The sequence below is a fragment of the Nerophis lumbriciformis genome, linkage group LG25, assembly GCF_033978685.3.
Source record: "Nerophis lumbriciformis linkage group LG25, RoL_Nlum_v2.1, whole genome shotgun sequence".
NCBI classification, from domain to species: Eukaryota; Metazoa; Chordata; class Actinopteri; order Syngnathiformes; family Syngnathidae; genus Nerophis; species Nerophis lumbriciformis.
The window spans coordinates 15,172,082-15,193,122 of NC_084572.2; the positions used below are offsets into that span (position 1 = coordinate 15,172,082).

Consider the following 21,041-nt stretch of genomic DNA (forward strand, 5'->3'; position numbering starts at 1 on the left):
AGTTCAAAAAAATTCTAGGATTTTCCAGAATTCCTGGTTTTCCAAAGCCCTATTTCCACCATTTTTTCTGGTGACTACTCCTTCCACATTTTAACGCATTTCAACTGTTCCACCGTCAAACCATTACTCTTAATTAGGACAAAAAAACAACGTTTTTTGAACTGGAAAAATTCCCGTTTTTCCCGAAATTCCGTAATACTATTTCTCATTTCAACATGTTACTACTTTAACATTTCTCCACCGATTGGACAAATTTCAACACCGACCATTTCAACTCATTCAAACCATTCAAGTTTTTTTACCATTTTCCAAAAAAAATCCCGCTTTTACCCAAAATTCCCATTTTTTTCTGAAATTCCCATTGAAATCAATGAGACATTCTTCAAAGTTCCACAACTTCCACATTTTTCATCTGTTTCAAACCGTTCCAACTTCAAAATATTCACCCTGTTCAGGAATTGTGTGCTCTACTTCAACAATTTAAAAAAAAAATTCCATAATCCCCCCCCCCCATTCAAAATGAATTGGTCATTCTTCAAACTTCCACAATTCCCACATTCTTCAACCCATTCAAACCATTCCACCTTTAACACATTGCGCCATTCTGGAACTTCAAACTACCCTTTTTCCAAGTTAGAGAAAATTCCCTAATACCATTTACTACTTCAGCATTTCTTGCCCGATTTAAACACCAACCTCCTAACACCAACAAATTCAGCTCATTTAGGACATTAATGCGCCTAATATTTTTTTTTAAATCCCGCTTTTCCCAAAATCCCCAAATTTCCAGGAAGTTCCCATTCACACGCAATCCCTTCAGGAATTGCCTCTTCTAGTTTTTTTTTTTTAAATCTTCTTTTGTTCCACTTTTTCTGGCGTTTGAGCACTGATGCTCCACACCTGTGCCATATTTGTTAATTAGAGGGTTTATTTGCCTGCACCTGGTGCGGGGCTCCTTCTTTGCTTTTTTATTTAATAAACCTTTATTTATAAATTGCAACATTTACAAACAATTGAGAATTAATAATAATCAAAATAAGTACAAAACAGCGCCAGGGGGTTGTAAATTCAATAAAGTAACTAAAATAGAATGATATATATATATATATATAATAAATAAAGGGCCAAGCGGTAGAAAATGGATGGATGGATGGCTTTGCGCTTTGTTTATATATAAATATATATAAACAAAGTGCAAAGCCATAGGCTCACACAAGTACAGTAAATAATTTAAATTTGGAACACAGCATCACCGTTTTCACAGCTTTTTGGTTGTTAGAGGTGTTCTAATTATTTTTTAAAGGCACAAAAAACAGGTCGGGTACGGAGAACTCATTCTTTGCGAGTTGTTTCTGCTATATCTTGGGCGCGTCACGCTGAGGCCGCCCATGGCTAAATTGGGGCCCTGAGCAGAATTTTATTTTGCCCGCCCCTCCTCACAAAATGTTAAATACTTTTTCTTTTTTTTTTAATCATACTTGAAGTCAATTTAATGCACTGAAAAGTCCCTCCAGGAACCAATTCCCGCGACTTATGCCTCGCAACTTACCCGCACATTTTGTCCAAACAGCGTCCTTCGAATATGTCTCTGACGCACACGTCAACTGTATAAATTAAAACATATGTTTCTTGCGCAGGCGAAGCAGAAACAGCCACGTTTAACAATATATCACATTTTTATTTCTCAAACCACACAAATTGTCGCTCTCCCGCGTAGCTCAGAGGAACTTCCGGTTCCCGTCTACAGCGCTAAGTCTTCTGGGTAATGTAGTATATATAACATTTAGCAACAGACCGCCGTCCTGACGTCCTAGTTTACGTGTGTTTATATATTTATGTAATATTTATTCATCCATGGTAAGAACAGATTTTTATTTACAATGCTGACCTGGCAAAAAGGCAAAATGTACATGTGAGAGATGCCGAAGTGTGATGATAATCGCTCAGCGTCTTTCATTTACCAACAAAAATGACAAAGTGTAAAATATACACAGAGAATGTGTGCACCCTGTTGAAGACAGCGGACAATAAGGAAGCCCTTGGTGGTGTTTCTTTAAGTAGTTATAATGATTTTTCACTATCATTTGTTATAATTAATTTAAACAGTATTGCAATTTGATCATGAGCTCCAGTATGTGTTTTTTACTGCCACCCGGTGTCTACTTTTAAGTCTGGTATAAAACGAGTAAAACATCAATGCAGTATTAGTTTTCGATTTTAGTTAACAGCCGGTGTTTTTTGAGGTTGTCGTTACAAAGAACACTTCCAACAATGACAACAACAAAAAATCCATAAAATCACAGGTTGATTCAAAGTGATTGAAAAGAAAGCTTCAAAACATTGCAACTTTTACTGCAACTTTCAAGATGCCACAAATTCAGGTGTTTTAGGCCGCAAGAACCACACAAAAAGCCTGCAAAATGTTAGAAGGGGTGACAAACAAATGTGTGGGGAAGAAATTGTTCAATAATAAAAAATAAATTATATATATATATTATATTTAAAAAATATTATTAAAAATATATTTTTTTAAATAATTAAAACATAAATTTGCATACCTTCCTGACACATAACCGGCTGGGATTTAAGTTAAAGTTAAAGTGCCAATGATTGTCACACACACACTAGGTGTGGCGGAATTATTCTCTGCATTTGACCCATCACCCTGGATCACCCCCTGGGAGGTGAGGGGAGCAGTGGGCAGCAGTGGTGGCCACGCCCGGGAATCATTTTGGTGATTTAACCCCCAATTCCAACCCTTGATGCTGAGTGCCCAGCAGGGAGGTAATGGGTCCCTTTTTTATAGTCTTTGGTATGACTCGGCCGGGGTTTGAACTCACAACCTACCGATCTCAGGGCGGACACTCTAACCACGAGGGCACTGAGTAGATTTTATCCTAGTGTGATGTTTACCAGCTCAGCACCAACATGCAACAATGCAAAAACTTGTGGAAATTTTCCGCTATATAATCGGTAATGGAGCAGGAAAGGGCTAGGAATACGTTTGCTGTCAAATTTAATGTGAGGCGCTCAGTTGATCATCAATTGACATTTTACATGCGCCTATTATTCACGGATTGTGGGGCCCTACGCACTTGTTCTTGCATGTCGGGAGAGGTGGCCCGCCTTCACCTTTTGCATGCCACTGTGTGTCGCCTGCTGTGTTGCAATCGCAATTGACACACATTCCAATTCAACTCTTTAAGTTTGATTTGAAGTTGCAAAAAGGAAGTAGGATTGCAATTCAAATTCACCTTAGAGGAATTGGAAATCCTACTTTGTACCTTTGGTGTATTCTAAAATCGTGTTTTACAGTATATTCAATACATGACTGTTTGATATATTTTATAGAAATATTATCATGAACTTCATGTACACATTATTTAACTACAGCCAATGCTTTTCATCCAAAAACATCTTCTATAAAATGTGATGTATTATAACTTTCAAACTATGGAAAAATTTGGAAAAATAATATGTATAATATTCCAAATGGAGGGAATTTCTGTTTATTTTGAGTGTTTGTAAAGTATTTTTTAAGACGAAACCTAATTAATCAAACGTGAGAAATTATATTTTGCATATAGGCTCCAGCACCCCAAGAGGGACAAGCGGTAGAAAATGGATGAATGGATGGATATATAGAATTTCTATAACAATGCATTTAATTTCACGTCCTGTATTGCCAATTCAACATCATGTGGGGTGAATCAAATTCCCTTTAATGTCCAACTCTTCAAATGATTAAAATTCCCCATTCAGAATTTTGCACAAGCCTGATATATATAGTAAGCCTTTCTCTGACTTTAACAATTTTATTTATTTATTAAAGCCTGTTGAATTTTGTCATTCAGCTCCTATAGGGAAAAGAAATGTCTGCATTCAAAAAGTTTAGAGAATGTCAAACTAAGTGAAAGTGTAGTAAAAGTGAATTTTAGTGTTCATCCTCAAAAAAAAAAAATCCCTGAAAGACGAATAATCTTTATAGTGCGTGCAAATACAGTTTGAATTAAAAATGACATTACAAATGTACATTAATTTCTATTTTTGTGTTTAATATTTACTGATATACTTTCCAATGTCATTTGTTTTCATATTCCTGTATGACACTAACTTGATATCCTCAACAGTTGGCCATGTACTCTATTATAATTCACTTCATCCATGGCCTAATATTGCTTTAAGTGTATGAACACATCAGCATGCTGGCAAGAGACATTAAAGTTGAATGTTGCAACAGGTTGAAATACACGTTTATTCCTTGTGAACATACTGATTGACAACGCTGTGAGCGATAAAGGAAGATGGAAAAAATAAGTTGGGAAAAAAAATCAAGGAAGGTTTTAATAAACACATTATAAAATAGCAAGTGCAGAACAATAAATAAGAACATGCGGTATTTTGGGATAGTTCTATTTAAAAAGTCAAACTTGTGAATTATTTGAAGACTATATTTCTTAATCAATTTGATGGTTGTTGCTCACCCAAAATTCAACATTTCATCAAAACCAGTTTGCATGTTGTAAAACGTCTCTTATTTTGAAATTCTTAAAATTAGGGATGTCCGATAATGTTTTTTTTGCCGATATTGTCCAACTCTTTAATTACTGATACCGATATCAACCGATACCGATATTAACCGATATATGCATTCGTGGCATTAACACATTATTAGGCCTAATTTGGACAACCAGGTATGGTGAAGATAAGGTACTTTTTAAAAAAATAAATAAAATAAGATAAATAAATTAAAAACATTTACATAGAAACTAGTAATTAATGAAAATTAGTAAAATTAACTGTTAAAGGTTAGTACTATTAGTGAACCAGCAGCACGCACAATCATGTGTGCTTACGGACTGTATCCCTTGCAGACTGTATTGATATATAATGTAGGAACCAGAATATTAATAACAGAAATAAACAACCCTTTTATGTGAATGAGTGTAAATAGACATAATATAGTATATCTGTATATATATTATTATGTACACATATTATGTATATATTCGTATATATGTTAGATTTTTTATCGCTATATTAGTCTATTTATACTTGCATTGTCCTTTCCATCCTTACACTGTCCATCATTGTAACTGAGCTACTGTGTTGAACAATTTCCCTTGTGGATCATTAAAGTTTGTCTAAGTCTAAAATGGGAGAGGGGTGTTTTTTGGGTTGGTGCACTAATTGTAAGTGCAACTTGTGTTTTTTTATGTTGATTTAATAAATTAAAAAACAAAAAACAAAAAATGATACCTATAATAAAACAACCGATACCGATAATTTCCGATATTACATTTTAACGCATTTATCGGACATCCCTACTTAAAATCAAATAACTTGAGCACAGTAATCTAATGGAGGAGTGTGACCAGAGGCGCACATTATTTATCAACCCTGCAAAGCATTCTAAAAATATTATTACTTTAAAAAAAAAAAACATAAAAAGTTGAATAAAAGCGCAAATTGCTTTTGTAATGAGAAAATGGTGTAATCATATAAAAACTGACTTGCAGGCTGTTTTTTTCTCTTTAAAAAAATATTTTATATTGCATTGGTTTTGAAAATGGAAAAATATCCAAATAGCGACCGCGTTTATAGATTTTTTTTTTTTTTTAGTGATCTAATTTATTCAATTTCATCTGTTTTTAAGAAAAAAGTGCTTATTCCATCTTCGCTTATAGGCATATAAATATAACCCTAAAATATTAAACGTCATATTTTTTTACTGCTACTAAAAATAAAAATAAAAAAAGGTGTCATATAGTTGTTTTTAAAGTGTATTTTAATGATATACGTGACGTCACATCCAGGGCAGGTCAGTAAAATGTTTAAAGTAAACATGCCTTTGGCATTCTGATAAAGTGCATTAATATCGTATTTGGATAATTGTATTAAAATGAGATGTGTAATAATAGGAGTCAATATGAATCCAGTACAACAGGATCATTTTCCCCACGTCCCACCCGAGCTTTGCGCCAAACTTAATTTCCTTGCGACGTCCAATTAAAATAGTCGTTAATAAATAAAGAAAATAGGTAAAAAGGGGGACAGTCCTCTTCACAGAGTCTCCAGGTAAGCCAGGAGGTCGGCGTGTCCGTGTGTGCGGGCCACGTCCACGGGCCGGCAGTTCCAGCGGTCCCTGGCCTGCGGGTCCGCGCCGAAGCTGACCAACAGCCTGGCTGTGTCCACGAAGCCCGTCCGGGCCGCGTCGTGCAGCGGCGTGGTCCCGGTGCGTGGGTCCGCCACGTTGGGGTCCGCGTCGCGGTCCAGGAGGAGCCGCGCCACTGCAGTGCTGCCCATCATCATCGCCTTTCAACCGTGGGTGGGGAGAAAGAGCGGCGTGTAATTTAAACAGTTTTAATATTGTTGTTGCACTAAAGACACTTCAATTGAATTAATTAAGGCCTCAACTGTCCAGCGTTTTTGAAAGTAATCCCATCTATTATATCAATAATATAATGTAAAAAAAAAAAAAAATTCACGCAAAAATAATTTTGCGTGAATTATTATTTTTTTTTACATTTTATTCGTTACTTAAACAAACAAAAAAAACGATTTTTCCAAAGGGCAATATTGTATATTTAGTTTATTTTCAGACAAATGTAGGTATATTAGGTGGTATTTCACCTTGCCATGCAGTAATAAATACATTTAAGAAACCACACGCATGATATTATTCCCCGGGTCTAATTTGAGGTTAAATGTAGAGATGTCATATAAAATGCGTTAAAATGTAATATCGGAAATGATCGTATTGGTTTTTTTATTATCGGTATCGGTTTTTTAAAATTTTTAATTATTTTTTTTATTTTTATTAAATCAACATAAAAAACACAAGATATACTTACAATTAGTGCACCAACCCAAAAAACCTTCCTACCCCATTCACACTCATTCACACTAAAGGGTTGTTTCTTTCAGTTATTAATATTCTGGTTCCTACATTATATATCAATATATATCAATACAGTCTGCAAGGGATACAGTCCGTAAGCACACATGATTGTGCGTGCTAGTACTAACCTTTAACAGTTAATTTTACTCATTTTCATTAATTACTAGTTTCTATGTAACTGTTTTTATATTGTTTTACTTTCTTTTTTATTCAAGAAAATGTTTTTAATTTATTTATCTTATTTTGTTTTATTAATTTTTTTAAAAAGTACTTTATCTTCACCATACCTGGTTGTCCAAATTAGGCATAATAATGTGTTAATTCCACGACTGCATATATCGGTTGATGTCGGTATCGGTAATTGAAGAGTTGGAAGATATCGGAATATCAGATATCGGCAAAAAGCCATTATCGGACATCCCTAGTTAAATGCACAATAATAGTCAGGTTTATCAATGAAGAGTCAGAAAAGACTATTGTTTTATTAATAAACTGTCACCTCCAGTCCATCCAATATAAACAAATCTACTAAAACAAGAAACAACGTGCACATACAACTTTTACCATTACCATTTTTTTCCCCAAATCTGTCCAAAATGTGTCAAAAGTAAAGAAAAAATAGAAACTTTTTTTTTTTACTTGTCCATTAAAAAATATATATATGAAAAATAATTAAGAGTGTAATTTAACTGTTCATTTTATACACCTAAAAATGTCTGACAACTCAAAACGACACACATATAAAATGGTTTTGCAGTGACAAATTGAGTTAAAAAGCACCGTATTTGTATTAAAAAACACATGTATCACTTGCATAAAAAACAAGAAATGTCGTGCACATGTAGCGCTTTTACAAAGGCCATTTTTTAATCCTTAAATCCGATTTGTGGTAAAATCACGATATTTGCCCCACAAAAATGGCAGCAACTTAGTGTCATTTCTTAAAACTGTCCCTTTTAAAGAGTCTTCTTTTTTTAAATTATAATATGTATTTATTCATTTGGTACGGAAATCATAATACAGGTACTCAGAAAACAGACACTTTTTTTTGTCCCCCCCAAAAAACAAAAAAAGAATTACACTTTTTTTTATTTTATTTTTTTTATAAATAAATAAAAGTAAAATAACATCCCCTCCCATCCCCTGTCCTACACTTCTGTCACAGTGGGTAGCAAAGTACTGCCTTCCTCTTTACCACAAGCTGATAGAGATTCATAGAACTGACTAACAGGAAAACAAACATACAGGGAAGTGTCACTGAATAAAGAAAAAAAGAAAAAAGAGTTCTAATATGTTTTTCATTTTCAAACTGTCACTTTCGGTCCATTTAATATAGTCCAGTTTGAGCTATAAGCATTTTTTGGCAATAAAAAAATATTAACAACTTTATTTTATTTTTTTACTTGCACATTACAGTCTTCTAATGAGTTTTATATTGTTTAATTTGTAAACTGTCACCTGTAGTGTATATTACATACTAAAAATAAGAAACTAAGTGCACTTAAAACTGTTACAATGATTAAATCCCAAGTCCAGTGTGAGCTAAAAGCGTATTTGGAAAATAAAAAGGAACAACTTTATTTTTTTTTTTTACTTGCACATTACAGTCTTCTATTGAGAATTGTATATTGTCTAATGCGTAAACTGTTACCTGCAATATATATTACATACTAAAAATAAGAAACCAAGTGCACTTGACCACAGTTGAGACGCTAGCTGTCCAAAGTCGGGACCCGGGGTGGACCACTCATCTGTGCATCAGTTGGGGACGTCTCTACACTGCTGACTTGTCTCCACTCAAGATGATCTCCTGCTGGCCCCACTATGGACTGGACTCTCACCATTATGTTAGATCCACTATGGACTGGACTCTCACCATTATGTTACATCCACTATGGACTGGACTCTCACTATTATGTTAGATCCACTATGGACTGGACTCCCACTATTATGTTAGATCCACTATGGACTGGACTCTCACTATTATGTTAGATCTACTATGGACTGGACTCTCACTATTATGTTAGATCCACTATGGACTGGACTCTCACAATATTATGCTAGATCCACTCGACGTCCATTGCACCGGTCCCCTCCAAGGTTTGTCATTGTCATCCCATTGGGTTGAGTTTTTCCTTGCCCTGATGTGGGATCTGAGCCGAGGATGTCTTTGTGGCTTGTGCAGCCCTTTGTGACACTCGTGATTTAGGGCTATATACAGTAAGTAAACATTGATTGAAACTGTTACAATGATTATTTTACATCCCAAGTCCAGTTTGAGCTAAAAGCATATTTGAAAAGAAAAAAGGAACAACTTTATTTTATTTTTTTACTTGCACATTACAGTCTTCTAATGAGAGTTTTATATTGTTTAATTTGTAAATTGTCACATGCAGTATATATTACATACTAAAAAATAATAAACTAAGTGCACATAAAACTGTTAAAATTTGTATTTTAATTCCCAAGTCCAATTTGAGCTAAAAGCATATTTGAAAAAAAGAAAATAAAAAAGGAACAACTTTATTTATTTATTTTACTTGCACATTACAGTCTTCTAATGAGAGTTTTATATTGTTTAATTTGTAAATTGTCACATGTAGTATATATTACATACTAAAAAATAATAAACTAGGTGCACATAAAACTGTTACAATTTGTATTTTAATTCCCAAGTCCAGTTTGAGCTTAAAGCATATTGCCCCCCCCCCCCCCCCCCCCCCAAAAAAGGAACACCTTTTATTTTACTTGCACATTAAAGTCTTCTATTGAGAATGTTATATTGTCTAATTTCTAAAAACTGTCACCTTCAGTATATATTACATACTAAAAATAAGAAACTTTGTGGACATAGAACGGTTTAACCATGACTGCCCCCCCCCCCCCCCCCCAAAAAAAGGGAACACCTTTTTTTTACTTGCACATTAAAGTCTTCTATTGAGAATGTTATATTGTCTAATTTCTAAAAACTGTCACCTGCAGTATATATTACATACTAAAAATAAGAAACTTTGTGGACATAGAACTGTTTAACCATGACTGCCCCCCCCCCCCAGGCCAATTTGAATTAGATGTTCATCTAATATACCTAAACTTGTCTGAAAGCAAGAAACGACAGATATCAAACTATTTTACCATAACATTTCAATTTCCAGATGCATTTTGACACGAAAAGCAAGAAATAAAGAATATTCATAGCCTACTTTTTTTTTAGCTTGGCTTTTAAAGATTCGTTTATTGAGAACTTCCCAGTGTAATTTATTAAGTTCCCTTTTTTTTAATCCCTATGATGGGTTATTTAACGGTGGTGATTTAAAAATGATCCCATATTACAACAAGTCCATATTAAATTAAACATAGTCAAAAAGTACAGAAAAACAGGAACAACGAATTATTCCACATCTTGCCCATTAAATCATCTTTTTTGAGGACATTCTTGAATTAGATGTTCATCTAATATACCTAAACTTGTCTGAAAGCAAGAAACGACACATGTAAAACAATTTTATCAAGACATTTCAATTTCCAGATGTAATTTGACATGAATAAAGCAAGATTTATAGCCTACTTTTTAGCTTGGCTTTCGTCTATTGAGAACTTCCTCGTGTAATTTATTAATTTTCCTTTTTTTAACCCCTATGATAGGTTATTTAATGTTGGTGATCTTAAAATAATCCCATATGTAAACAACCCACTTTTGAAGTAATCCGCATTGGAAAACATACTTTTGAAGGTCTTTACATGTATTTGTGGATGATATTATATCTTAGTCCAACTTACCCAGCCTTGTTCAGGCTACTGAAAAGTTACCTTTTTTTGAATGGAGTCCGGTCAGGCTTTTTTCTTTTTTTTTCTTTTTGTCCAAATTAAAAATCTACACGTTTAAGAGAATAATTTAGTAAGATGTTTTTATTTATCTATTTATTTTTTTAATACGACCATCATAGTTTATGATGACGACGAGGAAGATGGGGATAATATACGCGGAGGCTCTGACCTGCAGCGCGGTGTGTCCCAGCCGGTTGGCCGCGTTGACGTCCGCCCCTGCCCGCAGGAGTCGCTCCACCTCGGCCGTGTTCCCCTTAGCGGCCGCGGACGTGAGATCGTCCTCCAGAGTCATCGTCACCACCACTCGGGCGCCGCAGTGACAAAGTACCGCTGTTGTCCTCCTGACCAAAGCTGTCAGTTGCAGTAATGTGTCTAGGCTTGTTTCCCCTCGATTGAATGGGTGGTGACGTCAGAGCGGAGTCCCTCTGCCTCTGGAGCGCCCGGCACTGCGCATGCGCCATTTTCAGTTTTCCCTTCCGTGTTGATAAAACGCCTATAAAAATATCACCTCCACATTTTATAATCTCACTGCCATTTAGAGCAGCCGTAAACGCGTTTATGACCACAATTTAACGTCGTATCATTTCAGAAAGCATGTGGTATGATAACGTTTATTCGAGTCATCTGATTTCCCGGTAAGTAGAAGGTCGTTTTATTCGCTTGCTTGCATTCAGAGGTGGAAACTGAAAAGACAACTAATTTTTTTTTTAAGCAAAAGTAAAGTTGCTTAGCTGAAGTTATATATGTTTTATTTTATGGAACCACATAAAAAAAAAAGTCAGTCTGATACAATAGTCAATCCATTACAAAAATAGATCACAATCAGGGTCCACACAGGGACTCTCTGATTAATAATTTGCGAAACAGTTTTACATCATTCTTCCAGTAGGTCAATGTTTACTTTGAAGACGTTTGTGAATAAATAAAAACACTCCCACAAAATAAAGAGAACTTGATGCTAATTTATAGGTTGCAGTCATTTAAAGGGATTCCTAACTTTACTCAAGTACAAACCCCGTTTCCATATGAGTTGGGAAATTGTGCTAGATGTAAATATAAACGGAATACAATGATTTGCAAATCATTTTCAACCCATATTCAGTTGAATATGCTACAAAGACAACATATTTGATGTTCAAACTGATAAACATTTTTAATTTTTTTGCAAATAATCGTTAACTTTAGAATTAGATGCCAGCAACATGTGACAAAGAAGTTGGGAAAGGTGGCAATAAATACTGATAAAGTTGAGGAATGCTCATCAAGGACTTATTTGGAACATCCCACAGGTGTGCAGGCTAATTGGGAACAGGTGGGTGCCATGATTGGGTATAAAAGTAGATTCCATGAAATGCTCAGTCATTCACAAACAAAGATGGGGCGAGGGTCACCACTTTGTCAACAAATGCGTGAGCAAATTGTTGAACAGTTTAAGAAAAACCTTTCTCGACCAGCTATTGCAAGGAATTTAAGGATTTCACCATCTACGGTCCGTAATATCATCAAAGGGTTCAGAGTATCTGGACAAATCACTGCACGTAAGCAGCTAAGCCCGTGACCTTCGATTCCTCAGGCTGTACTGCATCAACAAGAGACATCAGTGTGTAAAGGATATCACCACATGGGCTCAGGAACACTTCAGAAACCCACTGTCAGTAACTACCATACTTGCCAACCCTCCCGGATTTTCCGGGAGACTCCCGAAATTTAGCGCCTCTCCCGAAAACCTCCCGGGACAAATTTTCTCCCGAAAATCTCCCGAAATTCAGGCGGAGCTGGAGGCCACGCCCCCTCCAGCTCCATGCGGACCTGAGTGACGTGTTGACAACCTGTTCACACGTCCGCTTTCCCACAATTTAAACAGCTAATGATCGAGGGCGAGTTCTTGGTTTCTTATGTGGGTTTATTGTACGGCAGTTTCATTAACGTCCTCCCAGCGCGGTAACAACACACAACAACAGCATTTCGTCTACGTAAAGCAGTTCGTCTGCCGTAAACAGCAATGTTGTGACACTTTTAAACAGGCCATCTACTGTACATGCATATGTGACCCACCCATAATGTGTCACATTTTTGTGTTGATTTATTTATTTTATTTTGTGGTTTGAATTCATTTTTGGAGCTGTCATTACACATTTATCAGTATTCACAGTGGTCAGTAGGGGGCAGTAGGGCGTTTCTTCCCAATTGAATGCTATCACCTGCAGACCGGAAGTGTCTTGTCATTCTGATGAGAGCGACCAGTCTGTGAACAATTGAAACGTCCTGTGTGCCTTTTCCTCCTGTATAACAGGTTAGTTTTGGTGAATCAACTCACTGAATAATATCCATGTGATCTTTATAAGTTTAAGTACACATTCTGATGGTGGAGCCTAACTCTAAAGTGTTTGTGAGTTGTAGTTTGTATTTGTGAATGAATCCAGTGCACAGCTGCAGTAATCAATACAAAATGGCGACTTGAGTACGCAATGTTTATATAGGAACTTCTGATCCTAATTCAGACTCCCAAATTAGAGCTCCCGTTTTCTTATTGATTTTATAATGTATATTTGTATGTGTGTGTTCTGAAATAGTGACAGAGAATAGAACAAGGATGGACAATTCAACCCTTAACTCAACAATTAGTAGATGAGTGTTATGTGTGTGTTTATGTGTAAATAAATGAACACTGAAATTCAAGTATTTCTTTTATTTATTTATATATATATATATATATATATATATATATATATATATATATAAATAAATAATAATTTATTATATATATATATACAGTATATATATATATGTAATAAAATATATATATATATATATATATAGCTAGAATTCACTGAAAGTCAAGTATTTTTTATATATATATATCTTAACCACGCCCCCAACCACGCCCCCACCCCCGACCACGCCCCCACCCTCCCACCCCCACCTCCCGAAATCGGAGGTCTCAAGGTTGGCAAGTATGGTAACTACAGTTGGTCGCTACATCTGTAAGTGCAAGTTAAAACTCTCCTATGCAAGGCGAAAACCGTTTATCAACAACACCCAGAAACGCCGTCGGCTTCGCTGGGCCTGAGCTCATCTAAGATGGACTGATACAAAGTGGAAAAGATTTCTGTGGTCTGACGAGTCCACATTTCAAATTGTTTTTGGAAACTGTGGACGTCGTGTCCTCCGGACCAAAGAGGAAAAGAACCACCCGGATTGTTGTTTTTATTGTTTCCATATCAATTCTGTTACAATCAGTTGAGGTCTTGGATTTACATTTTTTTCCACAATTTTAATTATTTCCTCTTTAACGAAGAATATCAAGTTGGGATTTCTGGCTTTTTTAATTTTAATTTTATTTGTTTATTTATTTTTGGTCATCAGTTCATGTAAACAGTACACTTCAAGTGCAAAGCAGATAAATAAAGTATCGGTTTCCATTTTCTGACCAAAAAGAATACAGGCTGAAAGGGACGGCGTGGCGAAGTTGGTAGAGTGGCCGTGCCAGCAATCGGAGGGTTGCTGGTTACTGGGGTTCAATCCCCACCTTCTACCATCCTAATCATGTCTGTTGTGTCCTTGGGCAAGACACTTCACCCTTTGCTCCTGATGGCTGCTGGTTAGCGCCTTGCATGGCAGCTCCCGCCATCAGTGTGTGAATGAATGTGTGTGTGAATGTGGAAATACTGTCAAAGCGCTTTGAGTACCTTGAAGGTAGAAAAGCGCTATACAAGTATAACCCATTTATCATTTTATTTAAGATAAAAACTTTTTATGCCTACCCTTTCCACATTTACTCTGTGCAGTGAAAGTACAGTGTACAGTTTAGTGTCATTCAAGTCCTCAACTGACTCGGGATCTGGAATATTTTCCTCCTGATTTGGTCCAATGTTCACAAAGTACTTATTCAAGCGTTCAACTACTTCGTTCATATTGTCATTTTTTTTCCATTTCCATCTGAGAAGTATTTAGGATGTTCCTTTTTTAGCACCATTTTTGATAATCCTAATTAGGATGCCTCATTTTGCTCTCATATTATTTTTGTTACGGTCTAATAATGGAGTGTAATATATTTTCCTAGGTGTTCGTAGTATGCGTGTTCTTATAAGTTTTGTACTTCTGTTTTGCCTCGGTAGATCTTTGTGTTAAACATGTTCTATATAATGTATTCTTCTTGTTGGAAGCATTTTTGGTTGATTGTTTTTCTTTCGCTTCTTACTACGTTGTTTCAATGGACAGTGTTTGTCATTAAGCATCATGAAAGTATAAAAAAAATTACTATATGCATCATCTACATCATTTTTACTGTAAACATAGTCCCAACTTTGATCTCTCAGATCATTCTTGAAAACTGTCATACTTTGTTCTGTGCATATTCCTCACAATTCCTTTTTGTTATAAGTGTTAGATTTTGATGACTAATAAGTAATAAATAATAAGCAAAATAAAGTTCAACTGTTATGGGAATAAATGTTGCAATTGTATTGGAAACATTTTATTTTTTGAACAATATTAGCTAATAAGGTTATTTATCATAAGATAAAAAGAAATACTATAACAAATATTTAGTTGAATTACTTTAATTGGACTACTTTATTGCAAATTATTAAGAAATAAAGGAAAGGTTTGAATTATGTTATTGTTTGCGGCTACACGCCTAGAATCAACTTATATGTATTCTTCCATGAGGATTCTTTACAGCTCTTATCAGGCTGACTGGCTCGCAATCTAAACTGGCAAATTAAACCTTTTGCAGAGTAATCTGACAGGAATGTGCACTAGCACGCGTTCGGTTGCAGCACATTTCCGCGCTGAATTATGGCCAAAGGGACCCATTGTTTGGAGCGGACTAAATCCTGGATTTGCTTTTCCTCCCGTTTCGTGTAGCTTAGCCATGACAGAACGTATGCACAACATAAACATATAATCAAACGTGACCTATTGATTGTACGTTTGGATTTTGGTCTGGAGGTTCAACACCTGAGTTATAAAAGTCTTGGATGAGAAGTGTGTTGATGTTTAGAGAGGACTGAAAGCATCTTGATGAAATGTTTGGAATTTCTTGTCTACGCCCATCACGTGGAGACAATGACTTCTGTGTGGAAACAATAGTCCATACCAGGGATAGGCAACTATTATCCCGCGGTCCAAAACCAGACCGACCGTCAGTTCATAACTTAGCAGCGACCGACATTTTTGCACCAGAACTCCTTTGGTATATCAGGAGTAGCACTAATAGCAGACTACAAGGTGCAATGATGAGGTGGTAGAGGAAAGGTAAACATATAATACATCTGTGGCAGCATAGGAGAAAGTTATGTTCAAGTTTCACTTTTGCAACTCATTGCCTATAACTGTGTTGTGTTCAAGGACCCCGATTAAAGTTAGAAACAGGTGTCCCTAGGTTATAAAAAAGGGGGAAACTTAACCCCCCGGAGATGTCCATCCATCCATCCATTTTCTACCGCTTATTCTTCTACGGGGTCGCGGGGGGAGCTGGAGCCTATCTCAGCTACAATCGGGCGGTAGGCGGGGTACACCCTGGACAAGTCGCCACCTCATCACAGGGCCAACACAGATAGACAGACAACATTCACACTCACATTCACACACTCGGGCCAATTTAGTACTAATATTAATATAATAATAATGATGTATAATGGCTTGTAACCATTATAAAATGTATGAATCAGTATTGTGTATAAAATCATAACAAATTGATGGTTTTCAATCTCAGAAAACACTTGGCTCTCCAGATACCAGCGTAATGACCAAGATTAAATACAGTAGTGAAGTAGGCCTAAGTCATACTTGCCAACCCTCTCGGATTTTCCAGGAGACTCCCGAAATTCAGCGCCTCTCCCGAAAACCTCCCGGGACAAATTTTCTCCCGAAAATCTCCCGAAATTCAGGCGGACCTGTGTGACGTGTCGACAGCCTGTTTTCACGTCCGCTTTCCCACAATATAAACAGCGTGCCTGCCCAATCACGTTATAACTGTAGAATGATGGAGGGCAAGTTCTTGGTTTCTTATGTGGGTTTATTGTTAGGCAGTTTCATTAATGTCCTCCCAGCGCGGTAACAACACACAACAACAGCAGTCACGTTTTCGTCTACCGTAAAGCAGTTCGTCTGCCGTGAACAGCAATGTTGTGACACTCTTAAACAGGACAATACTGCCATCTACTGTACATGCATATGTGACAATAACATCTACGACTTTTAGAGAGTGCAGTGCACAACTGTGCACACAACAAGGAGACGAAGCAGAATGCATCATCAGAGAGGGTGTTCAGCAGGGTTAGAAAATAGTGACAGAGAATAGAACAAGGATGGACAATTTAACCCTTAACTCAACAATGAGTAGATGAGTGTTATGTGTGTGTATATGTGTAAATAAATGAACACTGAAATTCAAGTATTTCTCTTATTTATATATATATATATATATATATATATATATATATATATATATATATATATATATATATATATATATAAAATAAATATATATATATATATATATATAATTCACTGAAAGTCAAGTATTTCTTATATATATATATATATATATATATATATATATATATATATATATATATGAAATACTTAACTTGGTGAATTGTAGCTGTAAATATACTCCTCCCCTCTTAACCACGCCCCCAACCACGCCTTTTCAACACTGATATAGACGATCTTTGATTCATATTTAGCAGTACGTCCTTGGATAATCGATGGTCCTGTCATATAGAAGACCCTTGACTAGTATTTTGGTAGGGGCGTCACGATCCAATACTGTCATTAGATATTGGTCTGATATCAGCAAATAATAAATATGATAGGCTAGTGGTGCTAAAAAAAATCAATTACCATCGGAATCGCAATGTTAATTTATTCCGATTTATAAGTTTAAAGAATCAATTAAAATTAGTTTTTGATCTTTTTAAGAATTCCTTTTTAATAAATATGGTTTTAGGTCATGTCCGTGCATACTCGCTGTGCATATACGTCGTACGTCAGCAGCCAGGAGTAACCTGTTTTGAAAAGGTTTTATTATCAATTTATACCAAATACAATCTTCTCTTGTTTATTGGTTCCCAACTTGGGTCCCAATTTTCTGCAAAGTATGAATCATTCATTATGAATCAAATCTTTTCATCGCTAGAGCATAAAAAAACAATTTACGACCTTTTAAATACATTTTCAACATTATCAGGGCCATGTAGACGTGAAATATCCTTTAGTCACCTTTACACTCTTTGAATCCAATATAGTAATGCTGCCTGAGGCCGTTTCCATTCACTAAATTAGTCTGATTCCTCAAGTAGTTCGGCTGTAAAAAAAAAAATATATATATTATAATTTTTTTCTCACTGGCACCCGAGGGCAGACGCTCCCCTTTCCTCTCCCTTATCTCTCCTGCTTGCTTTTTTGTCTTGTCTATCTTGTTGCCTCTTTTTGCACTGCTCTCCAAATCTAAACATTGGAACTATTTAACTGGCCTCAACAAAATTGACAAGATCTTGGGTTTGGGGGAACCTGCTTGTCGTGACGGAGCGGTTGTTGCTGGACACACAACGGACTCTTGGGAGAAGGAGGGCCGCGTGCCTGGCGACCCTTCCAGTCAAGGACGTGAGGCGTGTATTTCTAACAGTGTTAAAGTTGTTTATACGGCCACCCTCAGTGTAACCTGTATCACTGTTGATCAAATGTGCGTTGCATTCACGTCTGTGTGCGTACAGAAGCCGCACATATTATGTGACTGGGCCGGCACGTTATTAGAATGGATGAAAAGCGGACGTGACGACAGCTCGTAGATGACGTTAAAGGCAGTGCCTTTAAGGCACGCCCCCAAGACTGTGGTCCGGGTGGACTATGAGATATAATGACTGATGAACACCTTCGTTCGATAATGAAGGTTGCCTCAGCTCAAAGCCTGAGCCCTGACATTAATGAACTAGCATCCAAGAAAAGATAGCAGGTATCTGGCTTGGGCACATCAGATTAGATCAGTGTGTTGCAAACAGAGTAGTTTAAAGTCCTGAATGGTTGGTTTATTCATTCTCATTTTATTTTCAAATGTATTAGCCTGTGAAAAAAGTTAATGTTGATATTTACCTCAGAAGGCTGCAAATAGAAAAGAGGCATTCAATTTTTATTTAAATTGTATTTAATATTCCATTGATATTTTTTAATTATTATTATTATTATTTGAAACTCGATTTTGCATGTCACTATAAAGTTATATAAGCCTTGCTTGTTCAATATTCAATGCAAAACTTGTTGGGGTCCCTATTAAAAGGTTAATTTGTTCAACCTTGGCCCGCGGCTTTGTTCAGTTTTAAATTTTGGCCCACTCTGTATTTGAGTTTGACACCCCTGCTGTACACTGTTTGTTTGTCTAATCTTGAACGGGTTTGTGCTGAAAACAAAGTTTTGTTGTACTTGTGCAATGACAATAAAGACCTACCTACATAAAAAAGCATCCTGTAACCCATGGAAACACCTTAATTTGATCATGTTTGGCTTTTGAGAAACCGGGCTAACACACCTAGATCATGCGATTGGAAACCAGATCTCTCGAGTGGGTGCGGGATGCCGCAGAGGACCCTTCGTATCGCACATGCGCCAGTCTCAACGAGCGGGATACAACCTGGAAGCAGATACCATTCAATAAAAACACAAGAAACAATTGAAATTGCTTCGCTAATTAAAAGAACATAATACTTTAAAGTGCATCGATGGGAGAAAGAAAGAAACTGAGAGTCATTAAAAAAGGTAGCTAAGGAAATGTAAAATACCGGCTTAATTTGGACGTAATACGAATGAGATGGAAGAGAATGAAAGAGGTATATTACAAGGCAAATAATAAAGTGTACACAAATGTCTTCCCGCTGCACTTGTGCGCTCCATGCTGAGTAACAACAACTCTTTATTCCACACAATTGGCAAGATAGTCCAGAACTAGGGATGTCCGATAATGGCTTTTTGCCAATATCCGATATTCCGATATTGTCCAACTCTTTAATTACCGACACCGATATCAACCGATACCGATATATGCAGTCGTGGAATTAATGTGACGACCGGGGCGCATGGTGATGCGGGGTTTCGTTCTCCCAGGATGCAACGGACTTCGGACACAGCGTGAAGGTAAAAGAAATTATTTATTTACGGAATAACTCAGAAGAAACAAAGAAAAGGGTGCTCATAGCACATAAGGTAAAAACTAAGGAAGACTAGCGTGAGAACTAGCGAGTAACAGAGCCTAGCATGGAAGCTAACAGGTACAGAGCAAGAACAAAAGTCGTCTACTGTTGCAAAAAGCAAACTACGAAGCAAGACAGAATGACAGGGAAGGCAGGCTTAAATAATAATGTCAGTGATGACTAACAGGTGCGCGTCGGGAACAAACGCGGCAGGTGAAAATAATAAGCAGCCATGGCAACAAACTCAGGTGTACAAAAACAGGCACTCAAGGAGTCCAAAACTAACCAAAAACACAAGTATCTTGAAAACGTAAACAAAAAATATGATCCGGGTAGCGGATCATAACAATTAACACATTATTATGCATAATTTGGACAACCAGGTATGGTGAAGATAAGGTACCTTTTAAAAAAATTAATAAAATAAGTTAAATAAATTAAAAACATTTTCTTGAATAAAAAAGAAAGTAAAACAATATGAAAACAGTTACATAGAAACTAGTAATTAATGAAAATTAGTCAAATTACTGTTGAAGGTTAGTACTATTAGTGGACCAGCAGCACGCACAATCATGTGTGCTTACGGACTGTATCCCTTGCAGACTGTATTGATATATATTGATATATAATGTAGGAACCAGAATATTAATAACAGAAAGAAACAACCCTTTTGTGTGAATGAGTGTAAATGGGGGAGGGAGGTTTTTTGGGTTGATGCACTAATTGTAAGTGTATCTTGTGTTTTTTATGTTGATTTAATTAAAAAAAAAAACCAAAAAAAAAAACCATACCGATAATAAAAAAACGATATACCGATAATTTCCGATATTACATTTTAACGCATTTATCTCTATCCAGCAACCTTCATCTGGAACAGGGGTGTCAAACTCATTTTAGCCCATGGGCCACACAGAGGAAAATCTATTCCCAAGTGGGCCGGACTGGTAAAATCATGTCATGATAACTTAAAAATAAAGCCAACTTCATATTGTTTTCTTTGTTTAAAAATAGAACAAACACAATCTGAAAATATACAAATCCTAATGTGTTTTTTTTACACTTACATGTTGCTGTTCATAGTAGTCTATCTTCATTTGTCGTGATTTATAATTTCTGAATAA

At 36.2% G+C, this 21,041-nt stretch overlaps 1 protein-coding gene across 1 annotated transcript; it reads right to left on the minus strand.

Annotated features, from left to right (window-relative positions):
• Window positions 1-3,854: 3,854 nt before the first annotated feature.
• cdkn2a/b (cyclin-dependent kinase inhibitor 2A/B (p15, inhibits CDK4)) lies at window positions 3,855-11,288 on the minus strand. The gene is made up of 2 exons (XM_061983875.1): window positions 10,899-11,288; window positions 3,855-6,315 (listed from the first exon to the last, which is right to left on the minus strand). The coding sequence occupies exons 1-2, from the start codon at window positions 11,019-11,021 to the stop codon at window positions 6,064-6,066; spliced, it is 375 nt and encodes a 124-aa protein (XP_061839859.1). The 5' UTR covers window positions 11,022-11,288; the 3' UTR covers window positions 3,855-6,063.
• Between the last annotated feature and the right edge of the window lie 9,753 nt (window positions 11,289-21,041).

Excerpts from the sequence above, each read along its gene's own strand:
- cdkn2a/b (XM_061983875.1), bottom strand. The coding sequence starts at position 11,021 with ATGACTCTGGAGGACGATCTCACGTCCGCGGCCGCTAAGGGGAACACG. Across the intron at positions 6,316-10,898 it reads TGGGACACACCGCGCTGCAG|GCGATGATGATGGGCAGCAC; the intron begins GTCAGAGCCTCC and ends CACGGTTGAAAG.